The sequence below is a fragment of the Grus americana genome, chromosome Z (genome assembly GCF_028858705.1).
Source record: "Grus americana isolate bGruAme1 chromosome Z, bGruAme1.mat, whole genome shotgun sequence".
NCBI classification, from domain to species: Eukaryota; Metazoa; Chordata; class Aves; order Gruiformes; family Gruidae; genus Grus; species Grus americana.
In genome coordinates this window covers 50262702-50290321 of record NC_072891.1, presented here as the reverse complement: position 1 = coordinate 50290321, position 27620 = coordinate 50262702, and the positions used below count along the sequence as shown (strand labels likewise).

Below are 27620 nucleotides of genomic sequence, written 5' to 3'. Positions count from 1 at the left end.
ACCCATCCACAATCTATCACTTCTAAATTTGGCCCAGAATCTGAGGGCAAAACCCCTAGTTTCATCAGTTTTCAACTTGAGTTCATCAACTTCCTTCCAGATTGGGCTCAGACTCATCAGAAAAAAACGTAAGCCTCAGCACTTCTAGTAAATATAGTATGAGTTTCATGCTTTTCCAGTGTGGGCATTGCTCCACATATTTTACAGAGCAGAACACATAGGGTTACTTGTTACTACCAAAAGAGATGAAAAACCTAGCGTAACTCCATGAGTTCATAATGGCAACTCATGGCATCCCAAGGTGAAATAATACTCCTGTTGCAGCCTCCTACACTAGCATTGCCATGTTAAGATTGGCTTCTTTACAGTCAGACTAAGGAAAAAATCCTGTCTTCCTCAGCATGGAACATTCCTGCTTGACACGTGCAGTACCAAAGATGTATAGGTAATGCTCTGCAGTTAAGAAACCAAGTTCTGTTTTGGACATAATCAAATAAGCATCACAGAAACAAGCCCAGCTAAGAGGGGAGGATGGAAAACAAGTCACCATGTCGCCATGCGTCCCTGCACATCAATACATAAAAATTTAGAATCAAAAGCAATCAAACAAACCCTTTCTGCATCTTGTTCATCATATCTATTAACTTTTGGTGCATGTGGAAATCTGATGACACAGGTTAGTGCAGTGGTAGATAAGGCTATGCTAGCCCAAGACATCATAAAAGTCCAAGTTTTGTAAAAATTTCAGGAAAACTACACTTATAGCCAAGTTACTGCATGTATTAGGGGGAAAAAACCTCCACTGCTGAAAACTGTTCAAAACTCTAACAGCTATGATTCCATTATGAAAAAAATACTACACAGGAGCTGCAACAGCTGGAAACAAGAACTGTAAGAACTCCTAACTCAAAGACCACTTTATGGCAAAATTAGCCTGGATTTACCTGCAAATTCCAAGTTTGTTTGACATACTCTCTGATGAGGTTCTCTTTTAAATCTTCAAAGGGTCCTGTTTTGGGTTCAACTCCTGGTGGTCGGTTGAGAGGTTTTCTCAGCAGACAGATAAGGCCATCAGCTTCCTCTGAGTGGTAGTTAATAAGTTCAGCAGGACTGGCATGTGACTTGCCTCCTGCAATAGCATATGAGCCACTCAGCTCCTTCTCAATTGAATAATGATGAACCTTCCTTCCATGAGCCAAGGATAAGGCAAAGCCCCCCAGGTAATTCCGGCTTTGACGGAGCAAGTATAGTCCATCACTGACTCCTCCTTGCATTAGATACTCCTCGGCTTCTTCACGTGTAATATTGCCAAAGAAGTATGGCAAATGGTTAGCAGGGTTTGCTATGCTGGAAGCCATGCTTTTTCTATTCCAAGGTGCAAACTTAGTATTCTGTATCTGAAAAGCAAAGACAGAGACATGAGTATCAGTTGGAAAAAAGAGGATGAACCAGTAACATTTTTTAAAAGATTTTGTGATGAAGACCACATTTTTATCTTGTTAGAAGTTCTCTTTCTAAATCCCAATAGAAAGTTTTTCCCTGTTATATAGTAATATAGAAGTTTCCTATAAGTGCACAAGTTTCCTTTAACTCTTTCCCTCTTTGTTCCTTTGCCTAGCCATATAGAGGTCCTGACATTTTCACTTGCCTGAATGCTTCTATCCATCCTTTTGTACTAGCCTTGAGGTGTTTCCCAATAAAAGGAAATAACTAGGTAAGAAAGATTCAGTGAGAACAGTTTTTCATTGCAGTTTTGTGCTATTATAATTTTGTTTCTAAGAGTAGCTTATACCAGTATGTGGACTGAGTATGGAAAAAAACCTTATATTAAAATAGTTAACATTCTTCTCCACAGAGATTTATCAAATTTTTTAAAATGGTATAAAAAAAAAATTGTATTTTTTTGAACAGTTTTCATTTCAAACAGCTTATATTGAAATAATGTGAAGGCACACTACTAACAAAAACACAGAAGAGAATCAAGTTCAGCATCTTTGAAGAATAACAGTGAATATAACATAAACAGCTTCCATTCTTTTATTCTTTAACAATTTAACAATAAAAATAATCTCATATATATAAGAGATTATACTATTACATATATTAATACATTATATTTTAAAAAAAAAAATGCATAAGAACTCTGTAGAACTCTAGCTACAGGAATACTGCTCTTCTTGTGTCCTGTCTTCTCTGAGTTATCCCAGCCTTGAACCTACATTGTCAGCAGAGAAATTTATTTTCATTAAACCCCATGGCAGATTTACACTGCCTGGACAACTAAATATTGTGCTGGAATTACTTTTGTCTCTTTGAAGTTACTGAAGAGGAGACATCAGAACCCAAATGCTGAATTTGGTTTATTATTCATACTAGTCACATTTAAATAACTAGCTAATGGATACTGGGAAGAATAACCCAGCTACCTGCTAATAACATTTAAGTGGATAGGAAGTGAATTTATTGACACCAATGAGACTTGTATTCTTGCAAGAATATTTGAAAGCTCTTTTTTGTCATACCAAGAGGTCCACAACTGCAATTATTTATGTAATCACGAGTTTACCAGTTGAGTCATTAGTTGTTTCCTGCAACATTACGAGGTTTTCATATTTTTTCCTCCAAACACTTCCCCAATCCAATCACTGTTTAATCAGGACTGGCCAGACTGTTACATCTACAGTTTATGGGGCATAAGAATAACTGTTCCATCTAGGAACAGTTGGACATCTTCTTTCAGTCTAGAAAGAAAAGAAAAATCTCACTAAGTATTATTGCCTGCACATCTGTAAAATGACTTCACGATCTGAAAAATTACTTTCAGAGAACACATGAAATGCTGAATAAAACTAGCAGCACGTGCTTATCATTGTGGTATCTGCGTGTGTCAGATTAAACTTTTCCTTAGGAAATATCTCACAACTTCATTGCCAAAATTTTTACTTCTTTATCTTTTAAGTTCAGTTGTGACAACTTGATATTGAAATACTCTCAAATATACAAAATAGGTGACAGCCTCTGTTATCGGTAGTGTATTATGCAGATTTTAGGCAAACCAGGCAACATTGCAAGTATATCAAAGGAAAAACACTGTTGCTTCTTTCTATTTACAAGATCACTGCAAACCTTGTATTCTTTTTTTCCAATGTATATATACTAAGTAAAATATATATACTGAATATGAAACCCATGAACATTAACCTACAAAATACCGTTATCTGTTTCATTCAGGTTATTGCAGCTCTCTTTCCCACTTCTATTACCTTGGCTAGAAACAGACAAAAGAATCAGCAGTTCAGTTCCTGTTTCTATTGCTGTGCAGGATATAGCAGTAAAAACAATGTGCCCTTCAGAGTTAAACAAAGGGCACAGTTTTAGGTAAGCCATGCAGCAGTCTGTGGAATCAGCATTAAATAATTCAGGATGTATGTGAACAGGGTTAATAAACCTCTCGGTTTGCAACTGAGTTACACGAGCACAGGTGGACAGGACTTTTCATATGAAAGACCATGTAAGAAGGGAGAGTGCATAGTGCAAAGCTGCAACTGAGGAATGGGTGTCTTAATGTGGGACCTTTTGGCACACAGTGCTTCAGGCTGACACCTTTCCTGGCAGCTCTGCAGCAGGCAGAACTGTGGTGTGCCTGCTGCTCAGTGTAGGTATGGCCCATGAGTGGACCATAGCTGATCTGCTGTCTCTTGTGCCTGGGTCAAGAAACAGTAGAGAGATACCTGTGCTGCTCTGTGAATATGTGAAGGGGCTGGGGGGGGAGGCAGAAGAAACACAAAAGTCAAATGAACAAGGCTCACACAGTACAGAAAACTAGACAGGACACAGTCAGGACAAACCACATGTTGTGCAGATCTTCTGGTCTTCTCCCACCTTCCCAAAGAAGCGAGACATCAAAGCTGCAGAGCTACTGCAGCGCTACAAAACAGAGCTGTGTGCAGCATGTTATTTATTACTCTTGTGGTTTGCAACCAGAGGTTACTGGTTTAAGATCACATCGTATGCTCAAGTTAATCTTTCTGGCATTTTCGTTGACAAAATTTCCCTCTACTTTCCCATTTAAATGTCTCAGTTCTGAGAATTCGTATTCTTAACCCTAATGATCTACTAATATTTCTTTAGCTTATTAATTGCAAAAGCACGCTGTAACTGAAGAGACAGAAGAAGGTAGTCCTCAGTAAGTGACCACCAACATTGATTCTGCAGAAAATACTGTGCAAAATGACAATTTTGACTGCACCAGATGAAGACAAAGACAGCTTGCCTTAAACAGAATGTGTTATTTCAGTAGCATAATGCAGGGCCAGAGGATTGTAATCAACAGTACAAGGTTCAGTTGTAGGCCAGTTAATAGTGTTGTAACCCAGGATCAGTACTGGAGCCAATACTGTTTAAGATCTTCATTAGGTAGGTGGACAATGGGGAGAGTGCACCCTCAGCAAGTTCACAGATAATACAAAATAGGGGGTAGTGACTGAAACACCATAGGGTTGTGATGCCATTCAAAGGGATCTGAAAAAGCTGAAGAATTGGGCTGAGGATTAATGAAGCTCAACAAGGGGAACCATCCTGTACAGCAGGCTTTCCCCCTTTGGGGCGTCTGCCTTCCTGGCTGGGCAGCTGTCGGGGGCAGCCCCTGACATCCCTGCAATGTTGCTGGGGAATAGCTGTGACAGCCCCTGACCTTGCTGCTTCTCAGCAGCCACAGTCTGTGCTGGTACATTTTGTCCAGGGCTCCTGCAGGCATACACACAAGCTGTGCAGACTCCAGCAGGATCTTAGGCTTGCTCTACCGGCTTTGGCATGGGAGAGAAGAGCAGGTCTGGGTGCTGTGCAAAGGCATCCCCTTCCAGCACTCCTCTCCCCATTGCCCAACTGCGCGGTGCTATGGAGCCCATCAAAGCCCATCCTGGGACCGTCGGTGCAAGGAATGAAGGCAGCGGTGAAGATCCCCTTGACTTCCTCCATCTTCCCTGACCACCTCCTGCAGGCACCCTGTGCTAACCTGGTGGTGTTTGGGGAAGAGCACGGGAGCTTAAGGGTCTTGGGTGTACCAGTTCTTCTCCCAGGGCCCCCCAACAGCTCGCCAGAGCCACCCCAGGCATCTCACCCAACCCAGCTTGAGCAGTGGGGAGGTACAGAGGAGATCGGGGCTTCCCCTCCTGCTCTCCATCCCTCCCTCCCTCCAGCCCACCTCCAAGGGGGTGCAGAGGCAGGGGCACATCCCAGTGTGGCCCCACATCTCTCTGCCCTGCACCAGGGCTGCAGCTGCTGCTTTCCAGCCTGCAAGGAGAGCCCTCGGGAGGCCTTTGCCTTCCATCTCCCACAGCCTTCTGGGGCTTCCTTGGCTTTTCACTCCTAGTGCCAGACAAGCTCCAGCACTTTGCACGTCTCTCTTGGCAGGACATGGCATTGTGCGCCGAGGAAGCCGTGGGGGAGAGCAGCTCTGCTGCAAGGGACAGCAGCACAAGCCAGTCACCCCAGGCAGGGCCAGTGTCAGTCTCTTCCCAAGTGTGATAGGACGAGAGGAAATGGCCTCAAGTTGTGCCGGGGAGGTTTAGGTTGGATATTAGGAAAAAAGTCTTCACCAAAAGGGTTATCAAGCACTGCAACAGGCTGCCCCGTGAAGTGGCTGAGTCACCACCCCTGGAGGTATTTTTAAAAGACACGTAGACATGGAGCTTAGGGACATGGTTTCATGGTGGACTTGGTAGTGTTAGGTTTATGGTTGGACTCAGTGATCTTAAGGGTCTTTTCCAGCCTGAATTATTCTATGATTCTATTAAACTGAAAGTCCATGCAAATATGGAGGCTTTGAATGTTCTAGTTCCCACTTCCTTCATTCCTGATTATTTGTTTCCCCCAGGCACCCCCATATCACCGTGTCATTCTTTTTCACTCCACTCTGCACCACAGATACTGATGGAGATGACCATACATCATCCCACCTCTGGCAAAGTGCTCCTTGAAGGCAGGCTCCAAGTCTTCAATTTCACTTTCAGGAAGGGTGGAAGAAAACAGATTTGCTGCTAAGTTTTCAGTAAGGAAAGAGCTTAAATCATGTCCCACCACAATTAAAACAAAAGAACAATTGCTATAGTTTCTATTCAGTGTGAATCTTTGTGGTCCTCAACAGCAGTGGCAGCTGGGACACAGAGGGCACAGTTGCCAAATGTTAATCCTGAGTCTACAGGTGGTTTCCACTGACATATTGGTAGGGAGGTTAGCCTGACACAGATACATTGGATGCGTGGATGGATGAATGATCCACACTGGCTCTTCCTCAGCACTGTACAGCTGATTTGGAGAAAAGGCCAAAATAATCCCATACAATTCTCATACCAAGAATGGTACTGCACTGCAGTACCTGTTCAAAACACCTCAGTAATGTTGTAGTGAACAAAATTCAAACAGAAAAATGCCAACACACTCTTTATCTGTGGGAATTTATTTTCATGGAAGTATTTAATCAAAGTTCCTTTTCTTCATACCTTTAGTTTCAGACTTGAAAAAAAAAAAGTTAGGACCTTCATGTCTAAAAAGGATAAAGAACTTTAGAATGAAGTTAAGAGCTAATAAAATAAAAGAGGGAGGGGGAAAACTTGCATTCCCTGGCTACAAAAGATCCTGATGCAATAGCTACTAAAATTAAAATTCACTTTGACTTTTATATGTTTCAGATAAGGCTACTCCTCAGACTATCATTTAGTCTCAGATTAGTCTCAGTATTTACTATACACTCTACAGGATGAGTTGCCCAGACACAGGTTCTCTTTGGTGGTCTGCTTTTTGTGTAATCTGTAATGACACGTTTTTCCAGTGCTGACAATTCAACATGTTTATGATCATTAAAATAAATGTTGAAAAACCTCGTATCTATTGATTAAGAAGTCACAGCACACACACAAATCAGAAAGTGATAAGTATGCACAGCAGTAGGACCAATGGCTTCTGAGTAACATTCTTCTACTCTTTCTAAAAGATGTTCCAAACCACTCTCCAAAGGGGGAGCATGTATAGGCATACCAAGTTAAACTGATCTACTCATCTCAGACATAGAAAGCAGAGAAGGTGACACATCAGGACATTCATTGGGGTTTAAATGTTGACCTGGAAATCTGACTAAATGCTCAAAAAAATAGAGTGCTGAACTTCATGCTGCTGTTCTGGAAGTGCTGCTGTTACCAAACTATTAGATTTGAAAATAGTTCAAGTACAACTACAAAAGGTGTAGCCACACCTTTGGGGTCACCTGTAGATAGACGGCAGTAACGTTGAAGCTGGACTCTGTCCAGTCAGAACTGAGATACAGCGTGCTCCTGGAGACTCCTCACCTGCACACTCATCGTTCGCACTGTAGGACGGGAACCGGTCCTTGTTACTTCTTGCTGGAGCTTCAATTTGAGTGACTCTCAACTGTCTGACCTGCTAACATGACATAGTGTTGGCCTGCACTCTCTTACGATCCACTGGCTGCAGTTCTACACACAGTTCTTCGTTCTCCTTTAAAGCTCATTATGTAATCTGTTATCCTGAACAGTCAGATTCAACTCTGCAAGTGGAAAAGTATTGGTTTTGACAAATTCAATCTTTGTATGTTCCTTTCTAGTATATGAGTGATGGATATTATGTCTAGATTCAATAATTAGCTTTGTTAATGCAATTAGAGTCTGTGGATTTGAGTCAGAAATTTACTCTTAACTGAAACAAGCCTCTCAGAAATGCCACTGTTTTACACAGGTATAGCACTACACAAATTTAACTGCTGCTGAAGATCTTTCTTTTAAGGGCTGTTTGCTTCTTATTGAGCTACCTAGTTTTCTTTTATTCTTTTGAAAGTTGTATTTAAACATAACAAAGGGATAGAAATAAAAAAATTTTTAAAAAAGGTTTTGATTAAAATTCCAAGATACTGGCTGCTGTAGAAGCCATTGAAATGAATTCTGTATAGTTATTTAAAGACATAGATAGGTTCTGTCCTCCTCTTCATACTCTTTGTCATAAAAACAAACTCCTTCATCCTGAAAAAGTATCAGCCCTGTTGGCAAATGGGGGAAGCACAGTGAGTGACTCAGTACCATGCCTACATCGGGTTAGAGACACTGGGCAAGTGGTTCAACCATTCTTCACTGATCAGAAGAATCAGGTCACTGCTCTGCCAGACCCATTTTTTAGAAGCAGATACTGCCTACAAGCTTGCAAAAAAGGAAAAATTATTTTTCCTTTCAATCCTCTTTTCCTTTTCATCTTTAGTTCCAACTAATGAACAACATGTAAACCTCTGCTTGAAACTGCAAATTGCTCTGTGAACAAGGCCTAGTTTCCTATGAATTTATGCACCGCAGTCTTGAAGCAATGAAGCCAGGCTCCTTGTATTAGACTGACTTGCATCTGCTTCATTTTCCAAAATTCTCACAAGCACCAACTCAAGTACCCTCCATTAGCTACTGGATAGCAGGGAAACACATACTGTTTGCAGGATTAGACAACAGGCAAATGTTGTGCTCATGCTTTTTGTGCAAAGGAGGTACTGTGTTGGCTTGTTCTCCCCTAGGGATGTTTATTTATTCCCACAAATGATCAGGCTATCTGTGAGATTGTCTCTGAGAAATTTGGCCAAAAGTAAGAAGCTGTCAAGGACAACCTGACAGGATGGTGACTGTATGAGCAAGTTTCTTTAGAAAACCAGGCAAAAATAGTTGAAATGTGATCGAAATGTGATCTAGCAGTTCAAATCAAATTCAGAATTCTCAGAAGTATAAAAAATGCCACAAAAGCCAAAGTAGACTTCGGCCTCCAGCAGGACAATGGCACAGATGGGCAGAAAAAAACATTTTGTAAATACAGTGGAATCTTGAGTGATAAAACGTAGGTGTCTGTGATAAATCTGTATTTAGACATCTTGGCTTTCTTATTGACACTATGACCTCTGTTAGCAGCAGTCATGGGTGATACACTCCACAATCTCCAGTTTGTGAAGTGACTTCACTCCAGCACAGATAATGACTTGGCTGCAGCAATTTGCACAGTTGCAGGACCAAACTGCATATGATATCCCAGAATTGCCCAGAAATTTGTTCAAGAAGTCATTATTCTTTAGTAAACTTCAGTCACAACAAAATATTAAAATGCATCTCCTCTTTAAGGTGCTGGATGCTCTGAGCTCAGGGTATCATAAAGACTTCTTATAATTCTGATATGAACACTGTGGGCAATAATGCACTTTTGGCACAAAAGACCCCTCTATAAGGGGATTAGTTTTCCTGATAGAAACTTTGACCAACACATTGAATGAAAGAGCAGTAAGAAGGGCTGTTCCAGGTGCAAGATTGGTTTCTTTGACTTTGCTTATCATACCTTATCATTCTACTTCCCAAAAGACAAGAATAAACAAATATAAGTACTGTCACCCCAGCTCCTAGAAGCCTATCAACATGTTCTATGTGCTTCTCACTTGGGCCAAAATGTGAAAGAAAAAGAACAGTTCATGTGTTCGGTCATGCTGCCTATGCCTTAAATTAGAGTTTTCACATCTCATCGTAATGAGAACAACCTAAGTGCCATCTATGGATTCCTCCCTTCACCTGGCTGCTTTAGGAATCTGATGCTACCCAAGAGGACAAAAACTCTCTCTTAAGCATGCTGCATGCTATTTACAAGACCCAGAGTACAGGTAAATGTTCTATTGTCCTAAAAGTAATCTGTAAGAGGCTTTTGTTTTATGATGATCTTGAGATATATCGTCTACTAAAAACCTGCTCCATTTAACTGGTATTTGTTAAAGACTTATTTGCAGTTTGAGTTCACACAGATCAGAAAGTCCATGAACGTGAGCCAGCTCATATGCAGGTGACGTAATCCTTCCACTTCCTACAAAAGTTAAACCAAAACCATACAGCCTTCCACAGAGAGCAAATATGTATGTACAATGCTAAACAAGCAACAACTATAGATAAAACTTCAAGTTCTTTCTTGAGGATTATCACTTCACACAAAAAGGCAAGGCCCATCAGTGACTTCCTTAATGAAAATACGTCATTTTGTAGGTTATCCCATATATAAAATTACCATAAGCTACTCCTGTAAAATATAAATTAAAAGTTTGTAATTAAATTATGAAAAATATCAAGGCAATATTGGGGTGGGGGGGAATACTAGAAACTTCCAGTGCCAATGCTCAACATTAGTCTACTCTAGCTGGGTAAGCACTACATGGTTTCAGCTGCTGACAGTTCTCATCCTGCTACTCCAACTTAAAGTTTTACCTGCAATAGGACAAATTCAGTAGTCTGAATTTATGAAAAGTTGCTTCTACAGAAATCCTGCATTTCACAGATCAGTCAGAACAACTCTCACATCTGATTTTTATTTCTCATAATCCTATGAGTTTTTAGTCAAGATATTAGCTAAAGGTCAAGGAAAACCAAATATTTTCTTCACTTTTTTAAAAAGATGTTTCTGCACTACACCTAATGTCTTCCTGTGATGGGTTCATTTAAAATTGTTGTTCCGTTTTACCAGTTTGTAGTCCCTAAAACAGAAAGAGGAAAAAAGTCCACTGGTTGCACTTCAGATGAAATGGCAGTGGCAGTGATAGGGACTATCTCTTTATTCTTCAGAATGTAAAATGGAGAAGTTCAAAGCTCAAACAAAAAGGCCTGTTATAAAAAGTTTATAATACATGGCCAAGATTTCTCAATTATCACTGAAAGAACAGCAGCAGGATCCTCATGATCTCTTAGATTTTACAAGTTGTTTATTTATAAGTGTTTCAGATTTACTTTTGTACAACAGGTTAATGTTGTGATTTCAGGCAAGGTTTCTCTACCATGTCTAATATATGAAGAATATTGAGTGTGCAGCAATGTTAGGAAATGTATGGACTGACATAGTGTCCCATGGACATGAAAGGAGCAAAATATACCCACAAAACATTAGATAATGGTTAAAAATTTCTTATCTATTCTGGAAGACTTTCTGAGTTTGAGATGGCTGTTCTCTTTGGTTGGACTTTCAAAGTCTCGCCTTCCCCCTCTAGGATCGGTAATAGAGTAGAAGAAAATGTATTTGTATTCACACTTTTCTCCTCCTCTAAATTCCTCCAGGGGACAAATAACGCTGAGCTTGTCAAGCCAGCACAGTTACAAACGTGAGGCTGTAAGATGGAGACTGAGCCCCAAAAAGGCTGAACGCAAGGCTTTACCCCTGAGAGGGCTGAAGGAAGTGCAGCTGGTTACCTGAGAGATGCACTTGAGCGTAACAGTAAAAGGTCTAAAGTGCAACTCTCCCCAACGCCATTAAATTTGACTTTTAAGGAAGCTACAATGCAAGCAAATATCATGGTTATCTTACATGAAAGAAAAATAATATTATGCAAATACATAGGAAAATTAGGTAGCCACTTCCCCTCAGGTAGCTTCCTCATCAATGTTGCAGACAGTGGATACTTCAGATGTAACGCAAGAGTGACGTATGTCACGTATTTCTTGCATGTAAGGAAGCAGAACATTCTTACAGAACAGAGCAGTAAAACTTACCCGGAAAGCATTAGAAAGAATCTGTGCTGACCATACGGCTACCCTTAGCTTGCTTCTCTTTCATCTCTTATATTTAGACATGGATAAAGGTAGAATAATTGTTTTATTGAAAGGTTTGCATAGCAGTGGGTATAGTGTTACTGAGGTGCTGATCTCCACTCTAACATAAAAAATTATAAATAGGAGTACAAATATTTCTACAAAGACCAAACAGTAATGTGGAAGGAGACTCAGGGACAGCTGATTGATTAGTTTACTTGTCCAAATATTTAATGAGTAAAAGGACTGAAGTGGGACAAAAGATCAAAAGCCACATAGTGGTGAAAAAGTGTTCCAAATAAGCTCTTTATTTGAACAGTTATTTTTTTCCCTTCTCTTGTTTTTCAAAGTACTGTTCTGTGAGCAAAGTATCAAAGTAAAGAAGTAAAGTTTACAGCAAGTATCTTTTGTATGCAAAAGACGTAAGAAAGGCTCACTAGACAGTGCAGAATGATGAAATACACTGACTGAAATTATTTGTTCTAGCACAGGGTGATATTTTAAGCACCCAACTTGTAACTTCAGCAGTTCTCTGGTCATACATAGAAAAAAATAATAATAGTATAAGAACAATGTGAATATGCATTTTTTTTCTAAAATTCTTGTTTAATTGGGATTCTTGGAATCAAAATGTGTGCCTCTGTGAATGGCACTACAATTTTTCATTCTAAGATTCTTTTCCGTGATTCCACCTTATGTAACATACCTAAAAGCTGAAAGGAATTAAGCATGCGTAGAATTAGAAATACACATTCGATGGTGACTTCACACAGTACATTAAGTATTTTGGTACTTTCAGAGTTTAGTATAATCTTAATGGTGTACTCCAAACTGACGTAAATTCTGACATAATTATCATATAGGCATTACAAATCCATTGATACTGCCTCACTCTTAAAGCAGGTATTTACATTTTTATAGTATTTTAACAAATAAAATGTATTTAAACAATTGTTCTTTTCTCATTTCTTCACCAGTCTGTCTAGGCTGCTGAATGGTCGTCTTAATTTGTTTCATCAAATTACCTTTAAATGTTTTCTTTACCTTCCTGCATAAACATGCAGATTTAATTTCTATCCAGGCCTTGGGAGAGGAATTTTTATGAGAAAATTATGCAGAAATAAAGGAAGAACACAGTAAATGTTTAAAAGTAAGTCATTAGGGAAGGAAATGAAGCAGAATACCATTTTCTCAAGTCATTCAAACTAACTAGAGTTTGATTGGGACACTAGGGTGAATTTTCTGACCTACTGAAAAAAATCTGAAATCTTACTTAATTCAACTGGTAACACTGACGATTTTTACAACTTTTGTAGACAGTGACATCTGCAAACAATGTCCCATTCATCATACTGAAAGAGATGTGTGTAGTACTGTCTCGAAAGGAAAAGTGACATACATGGGATCACCAAAATGTTTCTTCCAGTATGCTGATCTTCCTCAGGGAAGTGCCCTGGCTGCGTATGGATGCCTAAGGCATTAGGTTTCAGCCTCTGCCTACTGCGTCTCTAATCACCTCATACTCTACAGCAACCTTTCCATCACTCATGCTCAGGGATCCTTCTCCTTCAGAAGAAAACTCAGTTTTCTCCATGCGTTTTCTCCAACTTCTCCATGAGAAGTTTTCCTCATGCAATCAAATGCCTGTCTCTGATCTCTGCATTCTTTTACTGACAATATAAGCATTATGCTGCACTATTTTTTCCCTGCACTTCAGACTCTGAAACATGCCTTTGTTCACCTCCAAAAGCTTTCCAGTTGTTCCACACACACTTCTGGGAAATGCTGATGGATACCCAAAGCATATCTGTTAGTTTTTAAGCAAATTTCACTTTTACTATTCCTGCAACACGGGTCTTTCTCCTTAGCACTTTCATCAGACATACCTGTCTTGGGTGTCAAGTCCCATATTTAACTTTGTGGCAGTTCCGTTTAAGAAGCCTCTTCCTTCTTTCAGTTATCTCTGATTTCTTGTGGTGCTTTTAGGACAACCACAGTGTTCCTGCCAGGGTTTTTAAACATTGAGATGTATTCTTTAACAGAACTGTAACTTAATTAAAGTCTGTCTGGGAACAAATAACAGAATATGGTAGCTTTGGGCCCAGAAGACTTTTCTGCTGTGGAGTTCACAGCCTGGATCTAATTACACCATCAGTGATGTGTGGCATTGTCCAATCTGTGGCAGGTTTTGTGTGTTCTCATGATTCTGAAAGTTTGTGTCCTTGCTAGCACCCTTCTCAGCTTAAGAGAAAACATTTGCCCATGTTCATGTAAATCCGCAGCGTTTTGGCCACATGAGAACAAAAAAACCTGCCTGCTGAACAGGTGGCATTGGTGCTTCATCTACTAGGTTTAGGGAAAATACCATTTATCTCCCCTCTCGTATCAAAGAGTTATTCATCCAAAGAACTGAAAAAAATCACAAACACACCTAAAATTATTATTAGCTTCAAAATATTGTGATTTTAGAAATATTTTTCTTTGGATTTTCCTTCCAGAGTGATTTTTATCTATACTGAAGACAGTTAGATGTTTTTATCTCCACTCAAACATGCCAAATATGCTTTTGTTTATTCTAAATTGCATCTGACATTCTGATATTATCAGATGACTCCAGGCATTCTAGTTATTGAAATACTTCCTGAGGAAATACTACTTGACTTGGCAACACTATTAATGCCCTATTATAATGCAAGCAGATGCTAAGAAAAAGCACCATGGGGTTCACATGTTATTCAGGGGTTTCCTATATAAGCATCTGTACTGAGGTCATGGAGGGGCACTGATCATTGAAAACCCATTCTTCACTAATGCTAGGAATCTATTGTCACTCTTTCACAACACCTTCCTTTTGTGACTCTCCTGTCTTTGGTAACCTTTTCACATGTCATAGTCTTCCTCTGAAAAGGTTTTTCTGCTTTCAATTTTAAAAAAGCTCGGAGTGCTACTGGGGGCAGGGGGGAAAGGCAAGCCAGGCATTTAGGGATTAGACTTATTCTTTCCTGGGCAGTAGAAATGCTATGATTTTCACGTACATTTAAGAAAAACAGCAAAGGAAAAAAAAAAAGGTTGGTTTCGTTTTTTTTTCTTTAGAAAAAGAAAAAAATCCCACCAACACAAAAATATCAACACTTCCTTCCACATCCTTGCCATGTTCTACCAGTCATTCCCTTGCTTCCTTGTCCAGGGAACTCTTACACTGTCACACATGCAACCATTACCTCTGGCTAAAGATGTCTCTTGTCAAAGCTATCATTTCTGCCTTAAAACAGACGGCATCATTTGTACGGAAGCCTGCTCCCTTTCAGGCAAAGTACTTTACTGTGATCGGTACCCATTAAACCACTATATAAAAAGTGGAACCATTGAGGATCAGCTAACATCCAAAGGAAAGCATTCCAGATACTCCAGGAAGACCCTTCTCTAGTCTCCCATTTTCCCACTGTGACAAGGCGTGAACAAACTTCTTTGGGCACAGACAGACCTTTACCAACAGCAGCTGTGGGTTCTGCAGTGACTATGGAAGGGTACAGGGATAATTCTTTCTTACAATGCTAACAAAAAAAAAAAAAAGTCTGGGTTGGGGTGCAGTTACAAAAGTCCTTCTCAGGGAGCCCAGAAGTACCTCTGAATACTTCAGGAACTGCTGAACTGAGTTACACAATATATAAAGTTCCTCTCTGGTTTTGTTTCAAATTTAGTGCCTTTCCAGAAATACAGCAAAAAGTAAAACTCCTCTGTGTACCACAGAGGCTAAAATGACTGCACATATCGAGCTGTGAAATGAACTTTAAAAGTTAGTGAAAACATGTGAAGAGCAAAACAAAAATATTATCAGCCTACTTGCAAGGAGAAGCACTAAAAATAGATGGAAATTCCTACCCAATGGCCTGGATACTTTCGGGTTCAAAGATACAGTGACATTAAGTATGTCAGCACAGCCTGTTTCCACGTGGAATATATTCTTAATTTACAGAAGACTTTTTACAGAGGGGGCCATAACAAAACTGTTATGGACAAGATAGCACAGTAAAACCAAGACACAGCAAACTATCGTAAACTTTCACAAAAAATTACTCCAAAATCTTTTTTTCAAGGTTTACTACTGTCAATTCTTTTTTCACAACTCAGAAAGAAGTTGCCAGAAGAAGCAGATATACCAGAATGTTGTACCAACAACAACATTGAACCAAATATTTTCCAGGAAGACAAAAGCTGGAATTTCTGCCCAATTTCCAAACACACAAAAAAGAGAAAACTGCAGCCCTAAGCACAGAGCTGGTGATACTGTGGATTTTTATTGAGAACTGAGAAAGACTGGCTTCATTCAGAAGGATCAGGCCCCAAGGGTGGATACATGCACAATCCCTAACTTTGTTTTTAATTCCTTGTGGTACTTTCAGCAAAATCTCTGGTACACAAGTCATCTCTCAGAACTAAAGCATCATCAGTTCTAGAAGGAAGACACTACTATCAAACAGAAGATGGAAGAAAAGTGATACCTCCATCTTGAAAATAAAAGGTATACTAGCAGAAATTGAACATTATTACCGTGCTCTCAAAGTTTGAAAGCCATCACAGGACTAAAACAAAATGCCACATGTTTCATTAAAAATTTGGGATAAACACCACTCTGGTTTTACCAGTGGGCAGATCCAAAAGATGTTTGCTTTTTGGTTCCAATAAGTATCTTCATTTAACTTTTTTTAAACTAGTTGTTTAGTTGACACAGGCTGACATTTCCAAAGCTATTATGAGGGTATGAACTCCCCCTCTTTGTGCAGCTTTGTCTGTCTCTACTTAGATCCTGGTCTACAGGCTGCAAATGTAGATAATGATCTCAGTTTCTCAGCATGAATATTAGCAATCACGTATTGTTAAGTGAAGAATAAATCAAGAGTATTTGGATCCGATTATGCTTCATTCATTTCTCTGAAATGTATTGCTCTATCTGTAGGATCTCTAAAACCTGTTGCTGAAGGGATGCCTCAATGGACTGGTCTAATTGCGAGTTAGAGTGGCAAAATTAGGCAGGTCCCTCTTTCAGACCAAGGTTATCTGTCATCTGCAACAGTCTGCAATATCCTGTTTTATATAACGTAGAGAAATTATTACAGGAACAAAAATAACTTGCTTTTCATACTCCTAGAATAGGCAAATTTCTACAAAACTGATCAAGACTTCTCAGTGCCACTTTCTACAGTCTATAATAACTGTGCCACGTTACTTTATTCTTTGAAAAGCTCCTAGTAGGAGGATACAGCAAGGTTAATGTTCTGCTATAGAGGCACTGTACCTGACAATGTCTCATCTCTTGCTCGTAATTACACTCAGAAAGAGTTCACACCCACAGAGGTACGGAAGAAAGGACAAGCATTTTTTTAATTTTATTTTTTGAAAAGAAGATGTGATACTAACTCACACAGCCAGACTGCCAACATTAAGGATCAGTTTCTTAAAAACTATGTAATAGTTTTCTAATTAGGAGCCAGATCAAAGGAAGGCTTCTCTCCAAAAATAGCATCCTCCAGCAATGGAGCCAGCTCTTCCTGACTAGCTTTTGTGAGAACATGTACATCAGAAAGACAGACGGCATAGCAAAAGAGCTCCTCATGCCAATTAATGCATCAGTAAATCACCAGTCCAGAAAAGACTAAATCTGCATCCTGTCCCCATACCACCCTGTATCCTCAGAACAAGCAGCACTGCTAAAGCTTACTTCTCATTGCTATAGAGAGTGGACCAGGCAGTCCCTTAGCGGGCAGGAATCCCTTTTAGCCAGCAAACTACCACTTGGATTACCTGTAACCTCACCTCTCACATAAACTGTGAGAATGTTCCAGAAACACTGCTGTTGTGGTTTAACCCCAGCCAGCAGCCGCTCGCTCACCATCCCCCTGGTGTAGCAAAAGCTGCGCACACAAGCAAAGCAAGAGAAGGAATTCCTTCCCCACTTCCCACTGGCAGGCAGGTGTTCAGCCATCTCCAGGAAAGCAGGGCTCCATCACACGAAACGGTGACTTGGGGAGACAAAAGCCATCACTCCAAACCCCCTTCCTTCTTCTTCCCCCAGCTGTATATGCTGAGCATGACGTCATATGGTGCGGAATATCCCTTTGGTCATTTGGGGTCAGCTGTCCTGGCTGTGTCCCCTCCCAACTCCGTGTGCACCCCCAGCCTACTCGCTGGTGGGGTAGTGTGAGAAGCAGAAAATGCCTTGGCTCTGTGTAAGCACTGCTCGGCAATAACAGAAACATCCCTGCATTGCAAACACCGTTTTCAGCACAAATCCAAAACACAGCCCCATCCCAGCCACTATGAAGAATATTAACACTGTCCCAGCCAAAACCAGCTACGCAGAGAGAGGCACGAGCCTCCTTCTCCCCTCCCGCAGAGGAAACCTACTTGCGGCACCTGGACCAGTGAAATACTCTTGACAAGGCCCGTTTATCACTCTGGGCAGAGAGAGGATGCACCTGGCCTCAGCGTGCTCTGGGCCAACAGGCAGTATTTCCCTAGCTCTTGCATGACAAATTGCCAGGCTGGAAAAAAATAGGTCACAGTCAGGCTTCTTTTCTTATGTTGTGCTGTTCTCTGCACAGCATCAATGGTGACAACGCTAAATGGTCCGGTGGTAATCGTTGCTATAGATAGTTGCTACACCAGGATACCCAAAAGCTGCCTCCATTTAATGAAACTTGTACCTCAGGAGTCAGAGGCAACTCCATTTCACTCCCTCAACACACCACTGCTTCCAAGTGAACACAGCTCTGCATTCTTTGCAGAAAGCAGGCTCCAGCGGGTTTGAATTCACTCTTCCCTCAGTGGACTTCTTCCTGCACTTCAGTGCATAAGAGTACCTGTGGACCAGATCTTTGTTACATCCACTGGATGAAGACTGTCACACAATCACTTAACAATACGTGATTGCTAATATTCATGCTGAGAAACTGAGATCATTATCTACATTTGCAGCCTGTAGACCAGGATCTAAGTAGAGACAGACAAAGCTGCACAAAGAGGGGGAGTTCATACCCTCATAATAGCTTTGGAAATGTCAGCCTGTGTCAACTAAACAACTAGTTTAAAAAAAGTTAAATGAAGATACTTATTGGAACCAAAAAGCAAACATCTTTTGGATCTGCCCACTGGTAAAACCAGAGTGGTGTTTATCCCAAGACTGTTCAGCTCACCTGAGGCAGCATGAGATTTCTTACCAACAGCACATGATAACCGAGGACACGGCAGTCACTCAAAGCCTCCCTTGATGCCAACTTCAATTCTATGGTGTCCTGCTGTGTGCATGACCAGAACTATTCAGAGCGATGCTCTTCCTCTTGATACTAATTTTAAATAAGTCATCATTCTCAGAAACTTGCACGATGGTCCACTGATTCAAAAGATAGCTAATCCCATTATCTGATTTACAAAAATAATCCTTACTTAAACATCCTGTTTGCTTTACTAACTTTTGAGCAAAATACTGTGGAATTCATATATATTCTTTGAAATGCAGCAGTAAAATCTAACACTTTATGTCAAAGATGACTACATTAATGCTGCTTCTTTTATTTGCATTCCCCATATTTCAGATATTGGAGATTTTCACCTTGCTAAAATCTTAGTTTTATTTTTTGCACAGAATGGACTTGTTTTCTTGATTCAAGTTATCAAATTTGGGCTGAGTTTCCCAGAGTAGGACCTTATCCATAAACAACTGCTCAATGCACTTACTAGCTTCCTTTTCTCTCCAAACAAAATGATGAAAAGAATTTTTCAGTTAAAGTTTTCTTGTACCATATTTTAAAATATTTGGGGGGGTGATGAAATTGTCTTTATAGCAGGTTTCTAATTTCAGTTTTCCAATCTTGATTAAGAAATCAACTTTTCAGGCAACACTTCAAAAAATCAAGAAAACTAGTTTCTAAAAACATTAGGACATTATTTTAAACTGAGCTTAATTATTCTGAAATTTGCACAGCCAATTTTGAAATTGGCACTAGAATTTTTAAAAGCAGAAGTACACACTCACTAGTAGTCAGTAGTGGCATGTATTTTAACATTTTAGCTCCAGCATCCCACAGATTGTCTCAGTTACACTGGCTTTAGCTCCGAGACAGTACATTGGCTTCTAGAGGCTGTGGTCTCAAAAGTTTTGTGGGTTTTTCCTTTTTCTTTTCTCACTTACTTCATTATTTTATCCAAACAGGGGAAAAAAAATAAGATACTATCCAAGAGGGTAGGGGTAGGCTGTGGCTGATGTATTTGATCCTTTTACTCATTTTACTGAACCTGTTCCTTAAGACAAGGATTTTTAAGTGTTGAAAAAAAAAAAGGCTCTATTTTTTTTTACTTGATGATGCTAAAATATTTAGGCAATTGTATGCCCACTTCCTTGGTACATATTCTTCTCCAACACTCCCTGCCTGTGTTTTCTCTAGCTACCTCCAACCACAATTGTGATTCCTGCCAATTTCAACTCCATCCCCAGCCTAGGAGTTGCCTCATGGATTTACATTGCTGGGTTTACACACTACAGTGCCACAAGTCCTACTTCTCTTCAAAAGCTTTTAGCACCTCACATCTTACCTCTACTAAGCGTCAGTGCTGAAAGATTCCTTGTGTTGCTTCTTTGCATTTTGAAAGGAAGAGAAGTTGTTGGACATACTGTTGGACATATTATTCATTCAAGACACCTGGCATCCCATATCTGTTCTGAAGAACATTGTCCCAAAGCAAATTAGGACAAAGATGGAGAAATGACAGGGTAGTCCTAGCTGGTCAAACTAATACATTCCAACATCACCTAGTTACAAACTGAGTGATAACGGAACCACACGAACTATCTGTATCATACTCCTGTACACTGGTTATTTTAGGTTCTAATACGTATTGATTTTTTATTGGTTGCTCTGGTCCCTGGTACAAAGGGAAGACATGCAGCATTTTGCATATACTGAAGTCTCCTTAGAGCATTACGATCCCTGAGAGTCCCAAAAATATTTTTCCCCTTTCTTCCTTTTTACAACAATCACATTTAAAGAAGTGGCCATTTAGTCACTGTATGTACAAGGACAGGAAGTTATGACTTAATTTTGAATTTGGAATGTAAAGACAAACTACAAAATTTTATTTTATTTATTTGAGGCAGGTGGTATTTTTGTGTCAAATATTATGAATATTTATCAATTATCCTTTCCTACAGCAAATCCTGGAATATTTTTTTTTGATGCAGGAGCATACAGGCTCCCTCACACTTCTTGCACTTGCAATGCTGATATTTCCCCATCACCCTGACAAGCAATGCAGAAGGCAGTGGCAAAAGGTTTTCTTCTGCTTAATTGTATGCCTCCACATTACCCCATGTCATGAACTTAAAAGCTAAACAACATCAACTACATAACCTTGCTGCTGAAACTTTAAATGAAAGAAGAAAAATGCAAATACTAACCAATAACTTTGTGATCAAATTATTTTTACTCTGCTCAAAATAGATATTAATAATTGTGTATTGTACTATCCTCTACCGCATACAAGAATAGGGAATGATCCTGCAAACTCCAGGGCTTCTTTTTCTCACAAGAGTGATCAAAGGGCTTAAATTAAAATGCAGAAATTGATAATGTTTCTCTGTAAACGTGGTGCAAATATTAGGAATGTTTCTCTGTAAGACCATTTGTAGAAATGCTGGCTGAGATACCATCACCTCCTCCTCCAAGATTTTCTTCCTTTGTCAAATGCAAGCAAAACTACTGTTAAATTGGATTACAAAACTGTTTCCCTGTAATAAAATGCTAATTTTTTTTTCTAAATTAGAAATTAAGAAGCTCATCCTGCATATGCTTGCAAGGTGAGAAGTTTTCATTCTTAAGACTGAACCTTAGTATGCTCACAAATACCTGCAAGTTCATCTTCAACTTTTAGTCTTGCCCCTGTGGAGTAACTCACTCAAGCATGTGTTAAGTAAAAAAGAAGTAATTTTAAACAGCTCATTGGAACCTGTAACTACTACTCACATTCAAAGATGTGTTGTATTCCTTGTAATTATGATATAAAAATAGACAAGTTCCCTTTTTCAGCTGTTTAATTCTGCAACTAAACACATGCAACTGAAAGTAGGTTCTGGCACAGCCTGTCTAATTTGCACACAACAGATCTCCAAAAGTCTATAAAGCTGGAAAAAGGATGTCACCATCTAGTATCTTCAGTGGATTCAGATGCAAACACAATTTCTTACAGTCACGATATTCAAACCAGCAATGACAACAGACTCATTGCTTTCTGCTAAATACTGAATATTGGAAAAGCATGAGGAATGAAAAAGGAAGTGTAATGTGCAAATAATAATTATGATTGTGAGACCATGACCTCTAAACACAACATAGATTTCACAAGTGAATTCTCCCACTTCCAATGCCTCTGGCATAACAAATCCAAAAGAAAGGATGGGAGATAAAGGAAATGCCCCTACATCTTTTTTTTTGGTCATCAGTATCTTCAAAGGTGTTTAAGTCCAGCTTATATTTTTACCATCAGTCTTCTAAAGTGTTATTTTGTTCTCAACATAATCCGCTAGCTGCTTCTAAAAATAAATTTCAGTTTTTGTCTTCCTGCGACTTCAGATCAAATTCTGCTCTTCTATCAGAATCATAATACCGTGCAAATGGGCGAGCTGCACAGTTCACTTTTGCTTTGACAGCATTAGTATTTTCTAATACAAACAAAGCCAGAACACTTCAACCACATTTCTCTTCGAATTTTGCAGTTACTTTACGTGAATATGAAAACTGAAGCAATTATTTACTTTTACCTATTTCATCCATTTTTAAGCATCCTAACTGATTCCAAACTCTTTAGTTCAAATTATCTTGTCTTCACCACACTATAGTCTTTCTCCCCCACGGGATAACTGTTAGAATATAAAGAACACTCAAACTTCCTTATTTGTCTGTTTATCGCTCAATGTTTAACAGAGGAATGAAAAAAAAAAAAAAAAGTCACAGTTCCTCTAAGTGGACTGCCTCAATGTACTCTATGCCGCTAGAGTTTACGGCCTCCAAGCCTGTAAAAACACGCAGCTTTGCATGCTGATACTAGCTCTGTACCGGATGGCTGCGCCCATGGATTAGGTTGCAGATTCAGCCCAAGGGCTCGGGGAATCTAAGCTTCTGTGAATAAAAAAAACATGAAAGAAGCCTAACACAAAACAACATTAAAAGAACAATTATGAGCAGTTAATTCCCTTAAAAGGAATAATTTTGGTTTAAAATGGGAGTACTTTACAATATATCATGTAATGTGGCCAGACTGGGACTCCACCTGCCACTCTTCTACTGGAGTCAGTGTCACCTAACAGAAGTATTGCTTATTTTTGTCCAAAATAACATAATTTCAAACTAATCTAGCCAACTACAACACAAAGTTTATGCAGTACAGTGCTAAAGAAGAAAACTGAATAATGCTGGCAGAACACATGAAATGAGGAGCAATGACTGGCATCAGGCTCGTAGTATTCAACTGCTTTCAGCACTGCTTAGTAATACACTACAGTTGTTTTCTTGGAAACAAAATAGGGAAGTTTGATAAGAAAGAGCCACATTTTAAAAGGCATTTTGCCAGGCATCAAATCTTTGACGTATTATGCACCATTCGACAGAAGCCCTACTTCTGTGCGCACTTTGCTTCGTTTAAAACCTACCACCACAAAAACGCATCAAGATAAAATTAAATCTAATTTTTTCGTATTAAAGTTCCTCAAAGGCTGGGCTAGTGGTATTTATTTTCAGAAATACTGTAATACTGGAAGGCTTCACGCTTGCTTTCAAGCTGGCGCGTTTTCAGCCGGCCGCCCCCTCCCCGCCCCGAGTGCCGCCGGTTCGGTACTGCTCCTGACGGCGCTCCCGCTCCCCAGCGCCACTTCGCCCTTCCCTCTGGTCAACTGCTGAGCGCTCCGGCTTGCCAGTGACCCAGCGGGGCCGGCCGCCTCTTGTTTTTGCTGGTCCCCCCACACTCCCCGACACCCGCGGACTCGGCGGGAGCCGGCAGCAGCGCCGCCCGCCCCACCCGACCCTGACCCCGACCCCGACCCCGGCCCCAACCCCGGCCCCGGCCCCGCCGCCGCCCGGCGCAGCGTTCGCGGGGAAGGGGCGGTGGCGGCGGGAAGCCGCCGGCGGAGTGCCGATGCTGGCGGCTTAGCGCCCCTACTCACCGCTCCCGCGGGTCGTTCGGCTCCGCGCCGCCGCCTCCTGCCGCCGGGAGACAGCCAGCAGGGAGGCAGTCGTCGAGCGGACAGCTCCGCCGAGACGGGCCGGGCCGGGCGGGTCGAGGTACGGCCGTGAGCGGGGCTGGACCCGCGCTCAGCGCCGCGGGTGCCGCCGCTTCCTCGTTTTCTCTCGCAGCCGCGGCCACTTCCTCAACGGGGTGTCGGCGCGCACTCCCTCCTACTCAGCGGGCGCAGCCGCCGTGCCCCCGGCCCCCTTTTTCGGGCGGCAGCCCTGGAAGGAGGGCGCCCGGACCCGGCGGTGCGGCAGGGCAGGGCACGGAGCGCTGCAGCCGCCCGGCCCCTCCAGCGTCGCTTCTCCCGGGGGCGAGGAAGCGTCCGTCTCCTTCGGAACCCGGGGCATGGGGCTGCTCGGGACCCTGTTATGTGGGGCCTCTTGATGCCGCGTGGTGTGGCTGTCCGCGGGACCCCATCATGTGGGTCTGCTTCGTGCGCTATGACTTGGGTCCCTGTGGCAGTGGCGTCGCCTCGCAGGCGACTGGTTTTGTAAGATGGACACACTGCTGCTCAGCATCACTCTTGGGACAGAGGATCAAAGCGTACCGAATGTGGGTTTCTCTTAGGGAGAAAAGAAGTATGCACACTTTTGGTGAATATTGAAGTTCTGTGGCTTTCAGTACTCGTGTGTACTTCAGTGATAAAATTGCTTTTAGAGGGTTTCCTTTTGGACCAACACGGGCCTACAATAGCACACTGTCTCCTCTTCCTGTTACATTTCACTCAACCCCTCCCCATATTTCAATCAAAAATACTTCTGTTCCACCTCCAGGTGTGGAGGTGACTCCAGTGTGCCCAGACACTGAGCTGAAGGAAACTCCTTCAAGGCCTCCTCAGCACCCAGTGTGACAGGGAAATAATTCCTGCTGCAGAATTCCCACACAGCCCAAAGGTGGCAACTACCCTTTGCTAGGGACTGCCAGGGACGAACTGCTTCTGCTGGGTCATACAGGGCTGATGAGTGGCACGAGGGCTCCGGGCTGAGGCTCGGGTGGGCAGGTCTCCTTCAGCTGTGACCGCACTGCATGACCCGGCATTGTGTCCCATGATGGGCAGTGCTAGTGGGAGGGAAAGTCCACTTCCTTCCTCCCCATAGTAAATCAGTGTTAGCACTGACGCGGGATACAGGCGTTGTTTTCAATGGCGAAACACTGGCTCTCTTTCCTCATTGCAAAATGGACCATGGACCCCTTATAGTTAATAGAGCCGCCAAAGAACAAAATTCTCATATTTCGTACCAGTTAGGTTTCTGGGTGTGGTCCATTTCAGTGAAACTTTTCGTAATTGCTGTAGTGGCCATGTGTTTCTTATTGGCATTGCCTACATGTCAGAAAAAAGAGAAGAACATAGAAAATCTAATTCTTGGATGTGTTTTGATGGTACAGTTCTTTTCCTATCAACGTCCAAATGTGAACAGAGCATAGTCTGCAGGAAAATCATTATTGGACTATGAATTGTTTTTTAAGGAGAAGTCTTTTCTTAAATTGGCAAAAAAATCATCAATATTGTGTGATTTTAATTATACATGAGCAATTTTACTGGACCTGGCTGGGATGGAATTAACTTTCTTCATAACAGCCAATATGGTGCTGTGTTCTTGGATTTTAACTAAAACAATATTGATAATGGAAGCAAGTTGACGCTCGGCGTGGCAGGCGAGCCTTCTCCTCGCCCACCTTGCCTTCCCATGTACCGCTGTACAACATGTAGGAGGCTCTGGAAGGCCACTCAAAAGAGGATATGGATCATAGTCAAGCTACACCAGAGGTAGCGCCTAGGCCAGAAAGGCCCACACCTCATGTCGTGACCACCCCCATAAAGAAGAAAAAGCAGGTTATAGTCGTAAGTGACTCCCGTCTGAGGGGTACAGAGGGTCTGATAGGCAGGGCAGACTCTCCTGTCAGAGAAGTCTGCCATCTCCCTGGGGCCCGTGTTAAGGACAACACTAGGAAACTACCCAGCCTGGTACGGCCCTTGGACTATTACCCACTACTGCTTCTCCATGTGGGTGGCGATGAAGCAGAGTCACGTAACACAAAAGCAATCAAAAGGGACTTCAGGCTCTTGGGACTGTCACTGAAGGATTCTGGATCACAGGTAATATTTTCCTCCCTCCTTCCAGTTGAGGGCATCAACGTTGGGAGGAACAGGCGGACACAGTCCATAAACGCATGGCTCCTGTGGCTGATGTCAATGCTACAACTTTGGGTTTTTTGACAATGGGATGGCCTACAGAGCACCAGGCTTGATGAGCTCTGATGGGATTCACCTCTCTCAAAGGGGAAAGAGGATCTTTGCCCAGGAACTAGCGGGACTCATTGACAGAGCTTTAAACTAGGCTCAAAGAGGGAGGGGGATAACATCAGGCTTGCCAGTGACATGTTGAGGGACGACGTGCCCAGGTTGGAGGGGCACGATGCTGGTGAGGGCCTTTGGCCTATTGCTCAGAGATGTGCTGGACGCACTGCAGCACGCTTGAAGCCTAGACAAGACAAGCCAGGGGCTCCAGACACAATGGGAACCAACAGGGAAACACTGGGAGAATGCATCAAAAGAATTCCAGCCACTGCACCACTCCAGCCAGTAAGTCAGCCTCATCAGGGGCACAACTAAAATGCCTCTACGTGAATGCACAAAGCATGGGGAATACATAAGAGAAGTTGGAGACGTGTGCACGCCTGCAAGGCTGTGACCTTATTGGCATTACAGAGACATGGTGGGACAGCTCCTATGTCTGGAGTGTTGGGATGGAAGGGTACAGACTCTTTAGGAAGGACAGATAGGGCAGATGAGGAGGGGGTGTCGCCCTCTACATCAATGACCAGCTGGAGTGCATGGAGCCCCACCTGGGGATGGATGAGGAGATGACTGAGAGCTTATGGATCAGAATTAAAGGGAGTGCTGGGGCAGGGGACATCGTAGTAGGGGTCTGCTACAGGCCACTTGACCAGGGAGACCAAGCAGATGAGGCCCTCTATAGGCAGATAAGAGCAGCCTTACTTTCACAAGCCTTGGTCCTTATGGGGGACTTCAACCACCCTGACATCTGTTGGAGGGGCAACACAGCAGAGCACAAGCAGTCCAGGAAGGTCCTGGATTGTGCTGATGACAACTTCCTCCTCCAAGTGATAGAGGAGCCCACGAGAGGTGCCATGCTGGACCTTATTCTCACCAACAAGGACAGCCTGGTAGGGGACGTGAAGCTCAAGGGCAGCCTTGGCTGCAGTGACCACAAAATGGTGGAGTTCAAGATCCTCAGGGCAGCGAGGAGGGTGCACAGCAAGCTCGCTATCCAGGACTTCAGGAGAGCAGACTTTAGGCTCTTCAGGGATCTGCTTGGTAGAATACCATGGGACAGAGTCCTGGAGGGAGAAGGGCCCAAGACAGCTGGCTAATATTCAAGGGTCACCTCCTCCAAGCTCAGGAGCGATGCATCCCAACAAAGAAGAAGTCAAGCAAAAACACCAAGAGGCCCCCCTGGATGAACAAGGAGCTCCTGGGCAAAGTCAAACACAAAAAGGAAGCCTACAGAGGGTGGAAGCAAGGGCAGGTAGCCTGAGAGGAATACAGAGAAACTGTCCAAGCAGCCAGGAATCAGGTTAGAAAAGCCAAAGCCCTGATGGAATTAAATCTGGCCAGGGATGTCAAGGACAACAAGAAAAGCTTCTATAGGTATGTTAGTGATAAAAGGAGGACGAGGGAAAATGTGGGTCCCCTCCAGAATGAAACAGGCAACCTGATTACCCAGGATATGGAGA

At 41.9% G+C, this 27620-nt stretch overlaps 1 protein-coding gene across 2 annotated transcripts in view; it reads right to left on the bottom strand.

Moving 5' to 3' along the window:
- SYK (spleen associated tyrosine kinase) overlaps positions 1-24009 on the bottom strand; it is a 56947-nt gene extending 32938 nt beyond the window's left edge. For both annotated transcript variants that reach the window (XM_054810810.1, XM_054810811.1), the window contains exons 1-2: positions 23794-24009; positions 945-1397 (exon numbers count right to left, since the gene is read on the bottom strand). In XM_054810810.1, the coding sequence (XP_054666785.1) occupies positions 945-1358 (414 nt within the window). In that variant the 5' untranslated portion in view covers positions 1359-1397; positions 23794-24009. The remainder of the gene's footprint in view (positions 1-944; positions 1398-23793) is intronic.
- Positions 24010-27620: the final 3611 nt, after the last annotated feature.